This window comes from Antedon mediterranea, chromosome 4, assembly GCF_964355755.1.
Source record: "Antedon mediterranea chromosome 4, ecAntMedi1.1, whole genome shotgun sequence".
NCBI lineage: Eukaryota > Metazoa > Echinodermata > Crinoidea > Comatulida > Antedonidae > Antedon > Antedon mediterranea.
The window spans coordinates 34,616,817-34,635,627 of record NC_092673.1 but is presented as its reverse complement, the minus strand read 5'-3'; the positions used below and the strand labels follow the sequence as shown (position 1 = coordinate 34,635,627).

The following is an 18,811-nucleotide window of genomic DNA, read 5'->3' as shown; positions in this document are numbered from 1 at the left end:
TTAGAGATTGTAATTCAAAAGAATTATTTTTTTTTTAATGGAATACAGTACAGTACAACAAAATGCATTTAAGTTATATTTTGATTGTAATGGAGATAAAACAAAGTTAAAATTTAATATTTAGCAAGTGTTTTTAAACAAATGTGTGTAAAAAAACTGTAAATATATATATTACTGTGTACTGTATATAAATCGTAGCATAGCAGTTCAGTGTAACAACTCGATGAAAATGTCTGGTTTTCACACATACCTGTAGACTTACCCCAAGTCTCTAGTTGTTATCATTTCTTAAGAATCAGGGGTGGATATAGTGGGTAGCGGTTGGATATTTTATGTCGGCGCTCTCCATTTACAAAACCCTGGATTCGACCCTGAATATGACAAACCATGTGTGCCACAATATTAATCTTTTCACATCAATATTGAATTGAATCTGGACTAAATGAAAGTCATATTTGAAAGTTATTCCTCTCATTGACTACAGTACCATTTTTAGATTTTTCTTAAAAAACATCTTGTATATCTTGATATAAGGTGCAATTGATCTATTCCTAACAGAAAACTGTTTTGCTATATACTTGGGGCAACTTCTTGTATGCAAACAAAAGGTTGTAAACTAGGCTTCACAAAAGTGATTAGTATTGGTTTTCAGTACATACCTCGCCTAATAAATTTAAATATTTATTTTTATTACTTAATTTAACTCATGTATATAAATAATAGTATTTTGTAATAGACATACAACTCAGCTTGAATAGAAAAATATCAGTGAATACATAATTGTGTCAATGCACATAGTGTGTGTATATGCATCCTCAGTACATTGGTTCCTATTGGAATGTTTGTGAAGATAAACAGTAATAGCTTGATATTCCATCCAAATATTTTTTTTCACAGTTAAGTTATTCACATGTTTGACATATTTTTATATTTAGATTTATAGAGCTTTATTAAATCCGTCCAAAAGAAACACAGTAAAATGCATGCTTAGCAATCAATGCCAGTGAATTTGTACAGCTATTAAAAATATGTAATAAAAATAATATAAAATGCATTAAAAAAAGTGTTTTATTTTTTAGTTAAAAAATAATTTAAAAGTAAAAAACCAAAATGTAAAAGAATTCATTGTATGCATTGACATAATTTTGTTTTTCTGCAGATAAAAACAATTCTTAATACTAAATGTGTTTTCACACAATGACAGTTATCCTGATAATAAAATAGGAATACTATATGGCCTTCAACAGAAATGTAAATCAAGGTATGTATCAAGGTCATACTTTACTTGAAAACTTTTGATAAATTTGGAACCATCATTTTTAGTGTGGTACAGTTAACCAAATCCTTTGAGAACCATTAACATTTTAAAGAAAGCTTTTTTTTGCCTGCCAATGTTGTCTGTATGTTCTCCATTGAGTCTTTTTATAAGTGGCATTAAAACTACTTGATATATCATAAGCACTGAGTTATAAAATAAATATAGGGATGTAGTGAAGAGTCTCGATTTCTAGTGACCATAGAAAATCTGTGGTCATTCACAACACTAGAAGATTTATAGTCTATCAAAAAATGGTCCAAGATCCACATTCACTGCTGTATGTTAGTCTGAATTTATTGTTCAATAAATAATGATGATATTAAATAAGATACTATAATACCATCTATTTGGCCATGCCACGTAAAGAAGAATATTTGTATAGCATTTCAATTACCTTCTTCGTTTACCCTGTTGTTGGCTCTCTGAACGATCTCCAGAAGGCCTTCTCAAGCCTCTTCTAGGTGGTGTAGAACCCTTTCTATTTCTGCCCGTTTCTCGCTGTGGAGGGGGCGGCGATGATAGTTTTTTTGTCTTTCGTTCACTATAAGCTTGTTCTATATATCTGCTAGAGGTATGCCCCGTACTAGTTGGGGACTGGGCTCTGCGGCCAGTTACCGATTCACTTGGCGAGTATCGTCTTGGAACTTGCCGCTGTCTTCGACCAGACATGATTGAAGAATTATCTTCTGTGGCTGCTTTACGCCTTTTCTTAGGTTCAGGTTGTTCATCTACTTCACCTTCTTCTTTAGCAGCTGAGCTTTCTGTGCGTGTGGATTTCCTTGTTGTACGATCTTTTGTTTTGGTGCTTGACTTTGCTTCCTTGCCCGTTTTATCTTCTGTGCTTCCAGATGACCTTGTTTTCTTGAAACCATATAAGAGATACTCATCATTAGAGTATCTTGGTGAATGTATCTTTCTTCTGCACCTCATTCCATACCGTCCACCGGTCTTTAATTCCTCACTTGGTTTCTCCTCAGTAACGCTTTCTGCTCCCTCTTTTATCTCACCCTCTTCATCTGGTTCGTCATCTGGTTCGTCATCTGGTTCCTCTTCTTCTAGTACTTTCTCTCCCTCATCTGCACTAAGGTCTCCAGATGATATAGCAGAAAGAGGAGAACTTGCACTACTTTCTTCTGGTCCTGCAGATACTTCAGTGTCTTTAATAACTTTAAACAGACTACCAATCTTTGGTCCCTGATAGGCAACAGGGGATAGACTGTAGATTGGGATTGCCGCTGGTTCAACTTCTGCAATCTCTTCTAAAGCTAAAGGTTCATCTTGAGTTGGTGTTGGAGGATTTTCTACTGATGCATCATCCTTTTCAAATTCCTGCAATTCTATATTTGATGGCATGTCTTCATCTACATGTAAATGTGTAGAATCCTCTGGTGTGATGGTCTGCTCTTTCTGTACATCAGATTGATTACCATCCTCTATTTTATCTAAACATGACGTATGGGATTCCTCATCAGTGTTCAGAGAATCAACATTTGAATCATGATCAGTAATTACATCAACCTTTGGTGATTCCTTTTCCATACTATTACCTTCCGTCGCAACATATTCACCTTCTTTTACATCGATTGGTGTGCTTTCCACAACACCACAAATATTCATAGGTACTTCTAGTGCTTTTATATCAGTAACTGAAACCTCACTAGTTTGTGGCATCTCTTTGACAATGCTTTCATCTACTACAAAGTCATCAATATTTTTCGATTTTTCTTTCAAGTTGTCTGTAGAAATTCCAACATTTGTCTGGTTATCATCCATTGAAGTTTTTTCAGTTATTGCAATATCACTTTGCTGTTTGTTAATTTCAGTTTCTGGAACTTCAATACAATCAGTTTCCTTTGATGCAATTTCCACATTCAGACCTTCCTGTATTCTATCTTTATGGATCTCTGTTGAAATGTTGTCAGCACTTTTCTGGATGGTGTCTTTAATATTACTAACTACTGTAGTATCTGCTGTTGTTTGAGAATCAATTTCACCGAAACTACTATCCTTCAAACTATAACTAGAAGTGGATGCAACATCAGGGATTTTCAGTTCTCCTTTTACATTCTCTTTTTCAGGTTCACAAACAGTATAAATAGTTGCTTGGACATTAGAAACATTTACTTGCTCATTTTTACTGTCAACAATCACATCCATTTGTTCTTCTACAACCTGATCATCATTGTCATCTTCTGACATTCTTATAAGCTGTTTTTCCAATTTTCTTTTAGCTTTCTCCTTTTTTGCTAGCATTTTCTTAAATTCTGGTGCCCTAAAATTTTTATTACTTGCAATTGTTTGTTCTTCTCCAGTTAGTTCTTCACAGAGTAGTTGGTGAAACTTCACAAGTGGTTTCCTCAATTTTCTAGCAACTAAATCAAGTCTGTGTACTTGAGTTTCCTTTGATTTTACATTCTTTCTTGGAGAAAGTGTTTCATCAGAAAGTGATGCGTATGCCATCCTCTTTTTTTCTTTCTTTTTCTCTAACAATTTCTCTTTCATTTGTTCTTTTAGTTGGATAGAACGTGTCCTTTTATCTCGTCTTTCGGGTTTGTCCTCAGATTCTTCTAATTAGAAAAACAAAAAATGTATTAGAAAATAATTGAAAATATGGTAATGGATTGTGCAATCTAAAAGAAATGGATCCAGTTTATTTTACCTTCATCAGAAGTGCTACTTTTGTCCTGTAATGCTTTTCTGCGTTTCTTAACCAATCTTTCAGCTTTCATTTGTTCTATTTTCTTTTGATGTTCTTCTCTTGCTTGCTGTCTCAAAGCAGCTCTTTCTTCTCTTGCTACAGCCTAGGTAATCAGGAAATGTTAAAACAATATTTTATCAAATTATAAATCATCCTAAAATGTATAGACAAGATTCTGTTCAAAAAGAACAAATAGTTATCCTGATCTTAATACCTTATACTGATACCGTTCTCATGCAGACTTGGATAGGATAATAATGGTTATGGTTTCGGATCTGGATTGCAGTCCGCAAATGTGATTCATTTTTATACAATAGTTTGAAATGGTGAAATAATATCATTCAATGTATAAGTAGTTGTTTGCACAATATTAGGAGAATAGATTACTCCAATTACTTACAGCTTTTCTTCTCCTTTCTTGTCGTTTTTCTACATCTTCATCACTATCACTATGATACCGACTAATTGCCAGAGCCAGGTTAGAAGATTTTTTGGCAGATCCCTTGGACGAACCCTTATCCAAGTCTGTTGCCGTGGAGGACGACCTAGATGATGACCGATCCTCTTCTATTTCCACATCACCACCTTAAAATAAATAATTTACTATAATAGACTATTGTTTGGGTTCAGAATAATAAACAGAAATAAAGATTTTCACCACTATCAGGTGATAATACCTGTATCTCATTCATTAAATACAAATATTTGTGTTATATCATATTTGTATTACAAATTCCTACTGCTGTGTAAGTGCTGATTTTTCCGTTTATGCACCTTTTGAGAAACTTGTGATCTAAAGTACTGTTTACACTTTCTACTTTTACACACAATAAATCTGCAAAAATATGGCTTATAATAGTTGTCAAAATGTTTTAATTAGAATTTGTACTGCTATAAATATCATTGACATACCAACTTTCTTAAGACCATCATCTAAGTCGGCTTCTGAATCTGATAAATCACTACTGCTGGAAGATGAGCTAATGCCTTCTGTAAATGATGATAAATCACTGGTATGTACCGAGCTGACAGTAATGTCTGTTAATTGATCTTCACAAACATCATCTTTATCCTCAAATTCCTCCTTCAATTCCAAATCTCCATCTGTTCTATCCTCTATTTTTCCTTCGATATCTTTGACTTCTTCTACAACTAAATTGTGTAATTGTTTGATATCTTTTACTTCTTCTACAACTAAATTGTGTAATTGTTTTTCTTTTGTTGTTTCGGTTTGATTTTCTTCTTTCTTTTCACCAACTAAAGATTTTAATTTTTCTGTTGCTTTATGAAGAAGGTTCTTCATAAATTTAAACGATTCCGCCTTCCGAGGTTCTTCAGATTCGGATTGTTCAACTTTTAAAGTTTCTGGAATCTCAATATCTATATCCATATCTATTTTTTTTAAACGAATAAAAAAGTGCATAAAAACAAATTTTACATAAAAATTTCAAATCTAAAATTGCGTGTTTTGTAAATCTCTCTGATAACATGTGTTAGTTGCACTAAAAATATGTTTTTGTCAAACCACTTAGTGGTTAGTGTCACTACTGATATATCCATTGTTTGAAGTAATAAATGCTTATTATTTTGTAAGCTCTGTTTACACTATCAAACTTTATTTGACCAAAAATGTGGTGTGCCCATATATGGACATACTGATGTCATATCATTACTACCGTATTTGGGGACATCTCATTTTTTTGTCAAACAAGCTTTACACAGACCTTGAGTTCCTGGAGCTGGTGGTTCATCTGGTGGAAGTGGCGGAGCAATACTATCTGGCAGAGGTGGTGGTGGAGCCTCATCAGGTAACGGTGGTGGAGAATTGCTCGGAAGTGGCGGTGCCTCATATGGTAACGGTGGTGGTGTTGCAAGAGACGATGCTGATACCATGATTGGTGGTGGTGGCGTACTGACAGAAACGTGTCCAGTAAATGGAGGTGCTTGACTGACAAATGTTGATTGGTGAGAATCTGTTGGCCCTTGATTGGTGAATGGTGGTAACAGATTGGAAGTACTGGCTGCAATTGATCTGGGAGGGGCTACTTCTGAAGATGGATCCAGGTCAACCTTGAGAATGCCTTGCAACACTTCTTCTAATTTTGGACGGAAGACATGCTGAATCTGAGGGTCAACAACTTGTTCTATTACTCGCTCCACTCCTATTGCAAGAATCTCTGATCTAGAAAATAAAAACATATTATATATTATCGTGTAAGTTAAGTTAAAAAACGTTCTCATTTTCATCGATATTTCATAATACCACCAATAAGTAGTCATTTTCAGTGGCTTAGCATGGGTTTCACAAAGTGATGGTGTAGACAAGAACCAGAGCTGTAAGAAACAAGTAAACAATACTTTAAATAAAGAGGTTTCTGTTTTTCGTTACATGCTATTCTCAAGATAGAATGATGGAAGAAATCAAGGCAATGGCTGAACCCATCTACCTGAGTTCAACATATCTACATCCATATACTGTATTAAGGATAAACCTACTGGTTAATCTGTCTTCTCAGACTGTCCCTCAGATGGTTCTTGTTCATGGTTGGACTCCATGTTACTCCACTCAAAAAGTTTGATACATAACTTTCCACACGTTGTCTTAAATTCTGGTAAGCAGGCTATAGATTAACAAAAATTAAATTAATTGTATTAATTACACTTAGATACACATATTGCTATGTGCAATTATATTAACACATTTTTCAATTAAAATAATCAATCATACATATTTTAATTGTAATCTGGTAAGGTAAATAAAGGTATTTATATATTTTTGTCCTCAAGCTTAACTGGAAACTGAGAAAATTCGGATTACGCCCTCCACGGAGACCAACGTAAGCCAGCAGTGCAGCGCTTACCAGATCAGCACACCTGGCCTGGAGACGATTCCCTTTTTTTGCGAATAACGTTCTTTAATAGCATGCACTAGCTAGGTAGGTCTCTATTTAATTTGTACACGGCATATAAATCACAGTTGTATAATTGGTATTTTACTATCCTAGCATGTCTAGGGTAGGCCTACCATGCATACATAGGCATAATTAGTAGTAGACTAGCCTAGACTCTTAGGTAGTGCCTGACTAGGCCCCCTAGCTAGTGCCTGTCCAGGCCCCTACTAGCTAGGCCTACGCTATTGTTGTTAGGCTAGGGTAGGAAGCCGATGCATGAGGCCTGCCTGCCTGCCTGCCCTGGATTCTAGAACTTACTTTCGTGTCAACGTCTCCCAAACAATCTCTTCTAAATTGATCAAATGTTCCTTCTGACTTCAATTGTTGAAGAACATCATTTACCAAAATAGGATCGGCTACATCTGGTGCAACGTCCATATTTCAACGTTTTTATATTAAAAATAGTAGGCCTACCCTAGGCTAGCTAAGCTAGCAGCGCAACAGTCGGTCCTTTACAGCCGGCCAGCCAGGTTCTCTGCTCTCCTCTTGGCCGGCCCCGTGTACGTTTCATACGATCGAGAAATAAACATGTTGGGCGCCCTCTATAGATGGACAGAAGGAGGATATCGTTGTAAATCACGATATTAATAGTGCTCTATCATGACGTCATTTGATTGACCGTCACGAATCATATGATTGTTGATTATTCTATCATTTTTAAGATGAAAACTTTTTCGATTTCTTTTGTTTTATGTAGGTGAAATTAATGCATATTTATATAGTTATCGTCGACCGTTATCGTCCTATAAATGGGCCTGCTACATTCAGTTGTTCCTTTTCTTGGAACGGTCAAGTCTGTATGTGATTTTCTATTATTTAGCAACACGGTGCCGTCTTTTAAGTAGGTGATTTTCTATTATGCAACATGGCCCGTCTTCCGTTCCGCCGTCTTCAATGATTTTATCAAAAGCAAAAATCAACCCATACCTTTTCTTCACCTACACATCGTCATCCATTACCAAAACCAAACACCTAGAAAATTGGAATCTTGAAAATACAGTGATCGTATGCATGTTTCAAAATAAGAGGGCAGGTGCCGACTGTGTTATGCAAGATTCTATTCAAATATTTATCTGTTCGGTATATTATTTGAGTCTCAGCTTTTATGGATAATATCAACACATGGAGTCATTAAGAAACACACGTTTGATTATAATGATTAATAATATTTGTTGTGTTGATGATGACGTCATAATCGTCATTACCATCAAAGCCTTCATAAATGTTCCTAGACATCGTTGTTGATTGATGTTTTCCATGTAACGCATCCTCAAATTAAAAACGACAAGAGTTTGTTACGGTTTTATGTATCAGATATTTGTTTACTTTTCTTAGTTTTATTATGCTTTTATGCTTCGCCGGGTCGTCGTCAAGACCGAGTAAAGATTATCATACCAATCAATAAATATAAGAATTCAGAAATCAGAATAATATAACTATTTAGTATAAATATCCTAATAATTTATTAGGAAAATCATCATAAAAAATACATACAAAGTGATAACATAAATTACTGACATTACAAATAATACATTTAGGCTATAAAAGATTTTCAGGGTAGGCCAAAAGGCTTATTAGCTTATTTCCATTGGGATCCTTTATAATTCAAAATAAAAAATCTAAGCATTACAAAGTATTGCATTAAACACGTAAATATAACAAAAACAATAATATATATAAAACCTGAGACTGATGATGATGATTGGCTTATAGTATATTTAGTCTTTTGTTCTAAATATTTTAATACGAGTGAATGATAGTAATAAGATGAGGCATCGGTATGAACACATGCCGAAAGCAGACATCCAGAAAATTGGAATCTTCGAAATACAGTTTCAAACCAGAAATAATCGTTTCAAGATAAGAGGGCAGGTGCCGACTGTGTTATGTAGGATTCTATTCACACATTTATCTGTACGGTAGGCCTTATTATTTGAGTCTCAGTTTTCATTAATAATATTAATACAGTACTTGTAGTTATTAAGAAACACACATTTGATTATACTGATGTTAGTTTATTATTTTTGGGAAAAAAACTGGCCTTGCAACGCTTATTAGCTATATGAAATATCTATTAGTAAACCATAAACTGTAAACTTTATATTAAATTGATATTTCAAAATCGTGTAAATTCTTCTGCTTGAAAAATCTGTCATACCGCTTAGTTAAGTACGCCTGTAATGAAATCAACGAAATATATAAATATAAATGCGTCTATTGATCACTTTAGTTAGTTATGTTTCTAAAAATTAGAATTGGAAATATATCAGAAATTTGATATTTGAAAAGGTAAAACTGTAATAAAATGTAAATCTTTCCTTTTTTAGGCCTAATGATGTAAAAGTATCATTAATTTCAACAACTTATCTCAGAATATGTTCGTAGTCCCTGATTGTGAATTCCACGGTATTGTTGGATACATTATTTGTGAAGGTGGACGAGGAATACATGTTACGTGGAAGGAGGAGTAAACTTGAAAATGAACATAGGCCTACTTACATTCATATGTGACCTGCAGATATTTGTAGGTGTAGACGCACGGATCACCAAACACACTGTTACTGGCATAAACACTGCACGAACTCTTGCCGTCACAAAGCTGGTTTACCTTTGAGATGGATGTTTGCGCAATGCACGACAGATCGGGTGGTGTTGTAGTGGAGTATGCGCAGCGTGTACTGTACGGCACGGACCGTCCGTATGCAGCACACAGTACATTAATCTTGTGATTTCCACAGTTTATCTTCACTGTGTCGTGTTCACACACAAATCTAGTGACGGCAGCATCTGTAAGTTTGATCATCAGTGATAATAATTAAACTAAGTAATGTTAGATATAATTGAATATCCATATATCCACTTGTTTAGGTCTAGGTCTGTCTAAATAATTTACATTACTATGTAGCGATCAATAGGTCACAACAAATATACTTGCTTTTTCTTTATTATTTCATTTTTTATTTATTCAATTTCTGCCATATACAAAACAAAGAAGACAAAACAAATATAAAGGACAAGGAAAGAAAACACCTATCTTGTTGGTCAACCCAGAACAGAGCACAGAAAGAAACAAACAAAAATAAAAAATTACTTTCTACAATTAAAGCATCTACAAGAAAGCGACCAACTACACACATTTCAACTTCAAAATTATTTAAAAAATAAATATTGAGATAATTTAATAATTTGGTTTTAAAAGAACTAACAGAAATATTTAAGTTGCAAATTCGAAAGACTATTTCAAGGCTTGCAAACTCGCCTCCTGGCAAACTAGACTCTAGTCATGATGTTTTAAACTAGTTGTTCCGAAAAATGAGTCCATGCTCAGGGGTTTATATATTGACTTTATGATATATTTAATTCTGACATTAAATATCACCTTTATTTAATCTAATTTTCTTTAGCTCCAGCTAGAAATCTTTGCCAGTGGTGAATAATGTAACGACTTACAAATAAAAAAAAATCTTTTTCAGTAATTTATCAGCTGATTTTGTCATAGAAAAGTTTCAGAAACATTTTTAAACCAGAGGCTAAACAAATATTTTTAAATATATATTTGGCCTAGTTAAACTAACTTGTGTAATATGGTACTCACTACTTGCTCCGAAGAAAACAGCCAATAAGCAGACAGCCACAAAGATCTTCATGTTTGATGTTTCTGTATTCTGAAACTGAATTAATTAATCGTCAATGATTATGTACATGATATTTATACTTTTTGTCCAGGATAGTGAGGGCGTTTGATGTTAATCCTGTATTCTGAAACATCCGGACCTTGAATTTGTAGAAAAAGGTGCGTTTGATGTTAATCCTGTATTCTGAAACATCCGGACCTTGAATTTATTGGAAAGGGGTGCAGCCAAGTAATGTGAAAACAAGTATTGTTTTCTTACTTTTACATTCGATTTTTGAATGATTATAATCGAATATTTCAGAATGGGACTATACCAAAGACACTCGAATGTACGTATGACAAGTATTGGATCCCCCCAGGGTTGCGTCCTCATTCCTCTCCTGTATATTATATACACGGATGACTGTCGCAGCAAACAGGACAATAGTCATCTTGTTAAATTTGCTGACGACACTGTCTTGCTGTCTCTCCTTCAAAATTCACAGGACGGTCATGGTTCCGCTTTAGATGATTTTATCCAATTTTGTGGAAACTCCTACTTGGAACTCAATGTGACCAAAACCAAGGAGATGATTGTAGATTTTAGGAAGGAGAAAGGACGCAACCCTTGGGTATCCATTATAAATGACGAACCAGTCGATATTGTCCATTCCTTTAAATACCTAGGTACTATATTTGAGGATAATCTCGGCTGGGAATTAAATACAGAGGCAATAGTAAAGAAAGGACACCAGAGACTTTATCTGTTAAGGAAGCTGAACCATTTTAATGTCGATAAAGTAATTCTTACGGTTTTTTATAATTCCTTTATTGAGAACGTTTTAACTTTTTCCTTTATATGCTGGTTTTTTAGTCTTATGGTCAAAGAGAAAAACTCACTACAAAGAATTGTTAACTTAAGTTCTAAATTAATAGGTTGTCAACTTCGTAGCTTATCTTCTTTCTGTGACATGCAAACTCTAGAAAAAAGTAGAGCTTTTCTAACAAATATTAACCATGCCTTGTTCAGTGATTTTGAGCTCATGCCTCATGGGCGTCGCTTTCGATGCCCGGCATGTAGAACAAACCGGAAAAGGAATTCGTTTTTGCCAGTGGCTATTCGACTCTTAAATTCTTGAACCTTAACTTGACTCTTATTTTTTTTGTACTGTGTATTGTGATATTTTGTATATTTTGTAAGATAATTTTAATCCAGACCTTTTTATTTGAATTGCCCGTGTGGGATGATTAAAGAATTTTGAATTGAATTGAATTGAATACTTTGGAAACAGTTTAATTTTATTATGAGGCGCGTTTTTTATAATGGTTTTTTATTATATATATAATTTGTTGATTGTAATTTGTTAATTGTTTATAATTATATAATTTGCTGAAATAGATTTCGGAAGTGACTTAATGCATTGTGGAATTAAAACTAATTCATGTATGTTTAAGTATCTAATAACTAATCCAAAAAAAGGTGTGAACAAGTTTAATAACCAGAAGATTTTCAGAAAATGGGTCGGTGAACGTACCATTTCAGTACCGGATTCCGATTGCCATTTTCTTTTAAAATGTATTATTTTTTTTATATTGTATTTTCTATTAATTATCAATTGTGTCATTTAAAAAGATGAAAATCTTGTTTTCTGTGTTTAAGACACAGATCTGCCTGCTGTAGGCTAGTTATTGGCAACATGAATTCATTTGCCTTATCAAATTCATAGTGTTGAACCGTAATGTTGAAGCACAACAAATGAAAAAAAAAATATTCTAAGGCTTAGCGGTTAAAGTGCCTGTCTAGTAAACAGGAGATCCCCGGTTCAAATCCGGGCAGTGCCTTTATTTTTATTGTATACCATTTTAATATACAAAACGTTTTTCAGTTATTTTTTTTTAAGGTAGTCAGCATTTCAGCAAGGCGCTGTGGCTTAGCGGTTAAAGTGCCTGTCTAGTAAACAGGAGATCCCTGGTTCAAATCCGGGCAGTGCCTTAATTCTGATCGTATACCAGTTTAATTTACAAAAACTTTTTTAAGTTATTATTTTTTTAACGTAATTCAGCATTACAGCATGGCGCTGTGGCTTAGCGGTTAAAGCGCCTGTCTAGTAAACAGGAGATCCCCGGTTCAAATCCGGGCAGTGCCTTTACTTTTATTGTATACCATTTTAATATACAAAACGTTTTTCAGTTATTTTTTTTTTAAGGTAGTCAGCATTACAGCAAGGCGCTGTGGCTTAGCGGTTAAAGCGCCTGTCTTGTAAACAGGAGATCCCTGGTTCAAATCCGGGCAGTGCCTTCATTTTTATCGTATACCATTTTAATATACAAAATGTTTTTTAATTATTATTTTTTTAACGTAATTCAAAATTACAGCAAGGCGCTGTGGCTTAGCGGTTAAAGCGCCTGTCTTGTAAACAGGAGATCCCTGGTTCAAATCAGGGCAGTGCCTCAATTTTTATTGTAGACCATTTTAATATACAAAAACGTTTTAAATTTATTATTTATTTAACGTAATTAAACAATACATGAAGGCCCTGTGGCTTAGTGGTTAAAGTGCCTGTCTTGTAAACAGGAGAACCCCGGTTCAAATCCGGACAGTGCCTTAATTTTTATTGTATACCATTTAAATATACAAAACGTTTTTTAGTTATTATTTTTTTAACGTAGTTCAGCATTGTAGCAAGGCGCTGTGGCTTAGCGGTTAAAGCGCCTGTCTAGTAAACAGGAGATCCCTGGTTCAAATCCGGGCGGTGCCTTAATTTTTATCATATACCATTATAATATACAAAATGTTTTTTCATTAATATTTTTTTAACGTAAATCAAAATTACAGCAAGATGCTGTGGTTTAGCGGTTAAAGTGCATGTCTTGTAAACAGGAGATCCCCGGTTCAAATCCGGGCAATGCCTTGATTTTTATTGTATACCGTTTTAATATACCAAAACTTTTTAAGTTATTTTTTTTCTTAACGTAATTCAGCAAAACATGAAGGCGCTGTGGCTTAGCGGTTAAAGCGCCTGTCTTGTAAACAGGAGATCCCTGGTTCAAATCCGGGCAGTGCCTTAATTTTTATTGTATACCTTTTTAAGTTACAAAAACTTTTTTAAGTTATTATTTTTTTAACGTAATTCAGCATTACAGCAAGGCGCTGTGGCTTAGCGGTTAAAGCGCCTGTCTTGTAAACAGGAGATCCCCGGTTCAAATCCGTGCAGGGCCTTTATTTTTATCGTATACCATTTTAATATACAAAATGTTTTTTAATTATTATTTTTTTAACGTAATTCAAAATTACAGCAAGGCGCTGTGGCTTAGCGGTTAAAGCGCCTGTCTAGTAAACAAGAGATCCCCGGTTCAACTCCAGCCAGTGCCTCAATTTTTATCGTATACCAGTTCAATTTACCAAAACTTTTTTAAGTTATTATTTTTCTTAACGTAATTAAGCAATACAGGAGGGTGCTGTTGCTTAGCGGTTAAAGCGCCTGTCTTGTAAACAGGAGATCCCCGGTTCAAATCCGGGCAGTGCCTTAATTTTGATCGTATACCAGTTCAATTTACCAAAACCTTTTTAAGTTATTATTTTTCTTAACGTAATTAAGCAATACAGAAAGGCGTTGTGGTTTAGCGGTTAAAGTGCCTGTCTAGTAAACAGGAGATCCCTGGTTCAAATCCGGGCAGTGCCTTAATTCTGATCGTATACCAGTTAAATTTACAAAAACTTTTTTAAGTTATTATTTTTTTAACGTAATTCAGCATTACAGCAAGGGGCTGTGGCTTAGCGGCTAAAGCGCCTGTCTTGTAAACAGGAGATCCCCGGTTCAAATCCGGGCAGGGCCTTCATTTTTATCGTATACCATTTTAATATACAAAATGTTTTTTCATTATTATTTTGTTAACGGAATTCAAAACTACAGTAAGGCGCTGTGGCTTAGCGGTTAAAGCGCCTGTCTAGTAAATAGGAAATCCCCGGTTCAAATCCGGGCAGTGCCTTTATTTTTATTGTATACCATTTTAATATACAAAACGTTTTTCAGTTATTTTTTTTTTAAGGTAGTCAGCATTACAGCAAGGCGCTGTGGCTTAGCGGTTAAAGCGCCTGTCTTGTAAACAGGAGATTCTCGGTTCAAATCCGGGCAGTGCCTTCATTTTTATCGTATACGATTTTAATATACAAAACGTTTTTTCAGTTACTATCTTTTTAACCGAATTCATCATTACAGCAAGGTTAAAGCGCCTGTCTAGTAAACAGGAGATCCCCGGTTCAAATCCAATCAGTGCCTTAATATCCATCGTATACCATTTAATATACAAAACGTTTTTTAGTTATTATTTTTCTTAACGTAATTAAGCAATACAGGAAGGCGCTGTTGCTTAGCGGTTAAAGCGCCTGTCTTGTAAACAGGAGATCCCCGGTTCAAATCCTGGCGCTGCCTTAATTTTTATCATATACCATTATAATATCGATCCTGTAATTGGACATGCGGATTGTTGCTTCGAATGTCTCTGGGTAAAAGCCACCCTGCCACGCAGATGTAAACAAGGTCATCATTTCTACTTTGGAGGCATTTACTTCCCGCCGTCGGCTCCAGCTGGGGATAGTCTGATTGAACATATCATTGAAACTATCGACACCATTCGTTCGGTAGATAGTTATGCACCCATTTTTGTGCTAGGTGATTTTAATCAGCTAAACACCGACGACATTGAAACGCGTGTAGGATTTTCCCAAGTAGTAAACTTTCCAACCAGGAAGGGTGCAATTCTTGATAAAGTTTTCATGAACTATCCAGATATATATACTGCACCCAAACGACTAGCCCCACTAGGACGCAGTGATCACAACGCCATCCTGATACATCCTAAAACAGAAGTTCCGCGAAATATGTGTCATAAAATTAAAACTCAACCGTACCGTGACAGCTCTGTAAGATGTTTCGGACAGTGGGTCACAGCATATGAATGGGATAACGTGTACAATATAGTTGATGCTGAGTCAAAAACCGACGAGTTTATCTCTCTGCTAAATGGAGCATACTCTGATAAGTTTCCAGTTATTACTAAGCGTGTGAGAGAAGCAGATCGACCATGGATGACATCTAAAGTTCGGAATCTACTAGATGCTCGACAGAAATCGTATGAAAAGCATGGTAAAACGCAGGAATGGAGGAATCTCCGTAACATGGTGGAAGCTGGAATTAGAGAAGCCAAACAATCGTATTATCGCAATTCCCTAAAGAATCTAAAGTCTAACAATGCAGCCAAATGGCATAAGGGGATTAAACAACTCTGTAACATGAAAAAACATACTACATTTAGTATGCCTGGCCATTCCGATGAAGATATTGCGGAGAACATTAACAGCCATTTCTCCAGTATTTGCAATAAGTTAACACCATTAGATATTAAAAAGTTGCCTGCCTATTTGCCAGCAAATGATAAACCCCCATATATTTTTGTCGGGCAAGTAAAAGCATTACTTAGCAAATTAGTTCCAATAAAGGCAGGTCACCCCGAGGACCTACCTGCACGGTTAATTAGAGACTTTGCCCCTGAATTAGCTCCACCAATTGCTGATATTTTTAATTGTGCCCTTAAAGAAGGAACATTCCCTAGCGCCTGGAAAAAAGCAACCGCCATTCCAATTCCTAAGGTTAATAGTGTTAAATCACTTAACGACTTAAGGCCGATTTCCCTTACCCCCATATTAGCCAGAGTCTTTGAATCGTTTTTAGTTAAGTGGATCGTGGAGGATATAAATATTAGCTTAGATTCTAGACAATTTGGAAGCAGGAAGAAATCATCGACCTCCCATTATCTTATAAGCTTAATTGACTCGGTGCTCAAAGATCTTGAGTGTGGTGGAACTTACGTTAATCTGTGCGCAATTGATTTCACCAAAGCTTTTGACCTTGTTGACCACTCTATTCTTATAAAGAAGTTAATCGACATCGGGGTGAGGTCGTCTATAATTCCCACCATCTGCAGCTTCCTCACCGATCGCACCATGAATACCAAATATACTGGATGTACATCTACTTCTAGTAAGATAACCTGTGGCGTCCAGCAAGGGACTAAGCTTGGTCCCGTGTTATTCTTGGTGCTCATTAATGATGCCTGTGTCGGAAGCTGCAGAAGGTGGAAATACGTAGACGACCTCACCCTGGGAGAGGTAGTTAGTAAAGGAGCTAGGCCTACGATGCAAGAGATGCTTAATGATGTTAATGATTGGTGTAGAAAGAATAATATGATCCCAAAGCCCTCTAAGTGCCATATAATGACCGTTAACTTTTTGAAAGACATCAGCGTTGACGCTGCGTCTCCCATTTTTAATCTAAATGGCTCCAACCTTGATGTAGTAGAACATATGAGATTGCTTGGCGTCATAATTCAAAGTAATTTGAAGTGGGACCTCAACACCCAAGATATTGTCTCACGGGCATCAAGAAGACTCTTTGCTCTATGTATTTTAAAAAAAGTCAATGTTGTTCTTGATGACCTAATCACTGTGTACACTTCCTACATTAGGCCCATCTTGGAATACGCTTGCCAGGTATGGCATGGTGCTATTACCAAGAAAATGGCCAACAGCATTGAGACCATCCAGAAAAGAGCATGTCGAATAATGTTAGGTGCTACCTACATTTCCTATGACAATGCCCTAGAGGTTACAGGGTTACCTTCTCTCGGGGCAAGGAGAGACACTCTTGTGTTGTCCTTTGGCAGGGGGTTACTCAAGTCCAACTGTTTTCGAGACATGCTACCTCCTTGCCGCGGGCAGAAGAGAACCCTTAGGTCTAATACAACTAGTACCGGAAGTCTCCTTCCCCCCAGGTGTAAAACTGAACGATACCAAAGGTCTGCCATACCTACGATTGTTAAGTTCATTAATGCTAACTGATATAGGTTTGATTTCCATGATTATTTCTCACTTTCTAGATGCCGTTTCGACCTTTTATTATAATAATTTTAATAATGTATATATTAATAATAATCTTAAATAATAATAATAATAATGACGTGCTCAATTTTATGAACGAATAATATTGTATTTTGTGTTTTATAATATATAGTTATTTTTCTATGCTGTTTGTAATTGTTCCTCTTTTACTTTTAATTATTTATGTATATTGATTGTAAACAAACGTTATCAGCCAATGGCTGCTGTTTTGTATGTGTTTTTAAACCTAAATAAATAAATAAATAAAAAAATATACAAAATGTTTTTTCATTATTATTTTTTTTAACGTAAATTAAAATTACAGCGAGGCGCTGTGGCTTAGCGGTTACAGCGCTTGTCAAGTAAATAGGAGATCCCTGGTTCAAATCCGGGCGGTGCCTTAATTTTTATCATATACCATTATAATATACAAAATGTTTTTTCATTAATATTTTTTTAACGTAAATCAAAATTACAGCAAGATGCTGTGGTTTAGCGGTTAAAGTGCATGTCTTGTAAACAGGAGATCCCCGGTTCAAATCCGGGCAATGCCTTGGTTTTTATTGTATACCGTTTTAATATACAAAAACTTTTTAAGTTATTTTTTTTCTTAACGTAATTCAGCAATACATGAAGGCGCTGTGGCTTAGCGGTTAAAGCGCCTGTCTTGTAAACAGGAGATCCCTGGTTCAAATCCGGGCAGTGCCTTAATTTTTATTGTATACCATTTGAATATACAAAACGTTTTTTAGTTATTTTTTTTAAAACGTAGTTCAGCATTGTAATAAGGCGCTGTGGCTTGGCGCTTAAAGTGCCTGTCTTGTAAACAGGAGATCCCCGGTTCAAATCTCTGCAGTGCCTTAATTTTTGTTGTATACCATTTGAATATACAAAACGTTTTTTAGTTATTATTTTTTTAACGTAGTTCACCATTGTAACCGCTTAACCACAGCGCCTTGCTGTAATTTTGATTTACGTTAAAAAAAATAATAATTAAAAAAAATTTTGTATATTATAATGGTATAAGATAAAAATTAAGGCACCGCCCGGATTTGAACCGGGGATCTCCTGTTTACTAGACAGGCACTTTAACCGCTAAGCCACAGCGCCTTGCTTAAAGTGCCTTTCTACTAAACAGGAGATCCCTGGTTCAAATCCAATCAGTGCCTTCTTAATATCCATCGTATACCATTTTAATTTACAAAAACTTTTTTAAGTTATTATTTTTTTAACGTAATTCAGCATTACAGCAAGGTGCTGTGGCTTAGCGGTTAAAGCGCCTGTCTTGTAATCA

General features: G+C 35.3%; 3 protein-coding genes and 13 non-coding genes across 16 annotated transcripts; 13 read left to right on the top strand and 3 right to left on the bottom strand.

Annotated features, from left to right (window-relative positions):
• Positions 1–41: 41 nt before the first annotated feature.
• On the bottom strand, positions 42–7,408 carry LOC140047404 (uncharacterized). The gene is made up of 7 exons (XM_072092420.1): positions 7,226–7,408; positions 6,513–6,637; positions 5,741–6,198; positions 4,929–5,408; positions 4,417–4,601; positions 3,978–4,119; positions 42–3,885 (listed from the first exon to the last, which is right to left on the bottom strand). The coding sequence occupies exons 1-7, from the start codon at positions 7,343–7,345 to the stop codon at positions 1,709–1,711; spliced, it is 3,687 nt and encodes a 1,228-aa protein (XP_071948521.1). The 5' UTR covers positions 7,346–7,408; the 3' UTR covers positions 42–1,708.
• A 1,088-nt stretch (positions 7,409–8,496) lies between these two features.
• Positions 8,497–10,657, bottom strand: LOC140046450 (L-rhamnose-binding lectin ELEL-1-like). The gene is made up of 3 exons (XM_072091094.1): positions 10,563–10,657; positions 9,467–9,754; positions 8,497–9,142 (listed from the first exon to the last, which is right to left on the bottom strand). The coding sequence occupies exons 1-3, from the start codon at positions 10,612–10,614 to the stop codon at positions 9,129–9,131; spliced, it is 354 nt and encodes a 117-aa protein (XP_071947195.1). The 5' UTR covers positions 10,615–10,657; the 3' UTR covers positions 8,497–9,128.
• A 513-nt stretch (positions 10,658–11,170) lies between these two features.
• LOC140047837 (uncharacterized) lies at positions 11,171–17,478 on the top strand. The gene is made up of 2 exons (XM_072092869.1): positions 11,171–11,317; positions 14,983–17,478. The coding sequence occupies exons 1-2, from the start codon at positions 11,171–11,173 to the stop codon at positions 17,476–17,478; spliced, it is 2,643 nt and encodes an 880-aa protein (XP_071948970.1).
• Positions 12,501–12,573, top strand: Trnat-agu (transfer RNA threonine (anticodon AGU)). The gene has a single exon. It is a non-coding gene; the product is annotated as a tRNA-Thr (tRNA).
• Trnat-agu (transfer RNA threonine (anticodon AGU)) lies at positions 12,655–12,727 on the top strand. Its single transcript has one exon. It is a non-coding gene; the product is annotated as a tRNA-Thr (tRNA).
• On the top strand, positions 12,807–12,879 carry Trnat-ugu (transfer RNA threonine (anticodon UGU)). Its single transcript has one exon. It is a non-coding gene; the product is annotated as a tRNA-Thr (tRNA).
• Trnat-ugu (transfer RNA threonine (anticodon UGU)) lies at positions 12,960–13,032 on the top strand. The gene has a single exon. It is a non-coding gene; the product is annotated as a tRNA-Thr (tRNA).
• Positions 13,114–13,186, top strand: Trnat-ugu (transfer RNA threonine (anticodon UGU)). The gene has a single exon. It is a non-coding gene; the product is annotated as a tRNA-Thr (tRNA).
• Positions 13,267–13,339, top strand: Trnat-agu (transfer RNA threonine (anticodon AGU)). Its single transcript has one exon. It is a non-coding gene; the product is annotated as a tRNA-Thr (tRNA).
• Positions 13,574–13,646, top strand: Trnat-ugu (transfer RNA threonine (anticodon UGU)). Its single transcript has one exon. It is a non-coding gene; the product is annotated as a tRNA-Thr (tRNA).
• Trnat-ugu (transfer RNA threonine (anticodon UGU)) lies at positions 14,036–14,108 on the top strand. The gene has a single exon. It is a non-coding gene; the product is annotated as a tRNA-Thr (tRNA).
• On the top strand, positions 14,191–14,263 carry Trnat-agu (transfer RNA threonine (anticodon AGU)). Its single transcript has one exon. It is a non-coding gene; the product is annotated as a tRNA-Thr (tRNA).
• On the top strand, positions 14,498–14,570 carry Trnat-agu (transfer RNA threonine (anticodon AGU)). The gene has a single exon. It is a non-coding gene; the product is annotated as a tRNA-Thr (tRNA).
• Positions 14,650–14,722, top strand: Trnat-ugu (transfer RNA threonine (anticodon UGU)). Its single transcript has one exon. It is a non-coding gene; the product is annotated as a tRNA-Thr (tRNA).
• A 674-nt stretch (positions 17,479–18,152) lies between the features above and the next one.
• Trnat-ugu (transfer RNA threonine (anticodon UGU)) lies at positions 18,153–18,225 on the top strand. The gene has a single exon. It is a non-coding gene; the product is annotated as a tRNA-Thr (tRNA).
• A 329-nt stretch (positions 18,226–18,554) lies between these two features.
• On the bottom strand, positions 18,555–18,627 carry Trnat-agu (transfer RNA threonine (anticodon AGU)). Its single transcript has one exon. It is a non-coding gene; the product is annotated as a tRNA-Thr (tRNA).
• Positions 18,628–18,811: the final 184 nt, after the last annotated feature.

What these genes read in the sequence shown, in the direction of transcription:
- LOC140046450 (XM_072091094.1), bottom strand. Translation starts at nt 10,614, where the DNA reads ATGAAGATCTTTGTGGCTGTCTGCTTATTGGCTGTTTTCTTCGGAGCA. An exon ending in TGTTTTCTTCGGAGCAAGTA is followed by an intron (nt 9,755 to 10,562) that starts GTGAGTACCATA and finishes TCAAACTTACAG; the next exon opens with ATGCTGCCGTCACTAGATTT.
- LOC140047404 (XM_072092420.1), bottom strand. Translation starts at nt 7,345, where the DNA reads ATGGACGTTGCACCAGATGTAGCCGATCCTATTTTGGTAAATGATGTT. An exon ending in TGGGAGACGTTGACACGAAA is followed by an intron (nt 6,638 to 7,225) that starts GTAAGTTCTAGA and finishes GTTAATCTATAG; the next exon opens with CCTGCTTACCAGAATTTAAG. An exon ending in ACCAGCTCCAGGAACTCAAG is followed by an intron (nt 5,409 to 5,740) that starts GTCTGTGTAAAG and finishes TAAAAAAAATAG; the next exon opens with ATATGGATATAGATATTGAG.
- LOC140047837 (XM_072092869.1), top strand. Translation starts at nt 11,171, where the DNA reads ATGATTGTAGATTTTAGGAAGGAGAAAGGACGCAACCCTTGGGTATCC. An exon ending in AATTAAATACAGAGGCAATA is followed by an intron (nt 11,318 to 14,982) that starts GTAAAGAAAGGA and finishes TCTTGTAAACAG; the next exon opens with GAGATCCCCGGTTCAAATCC.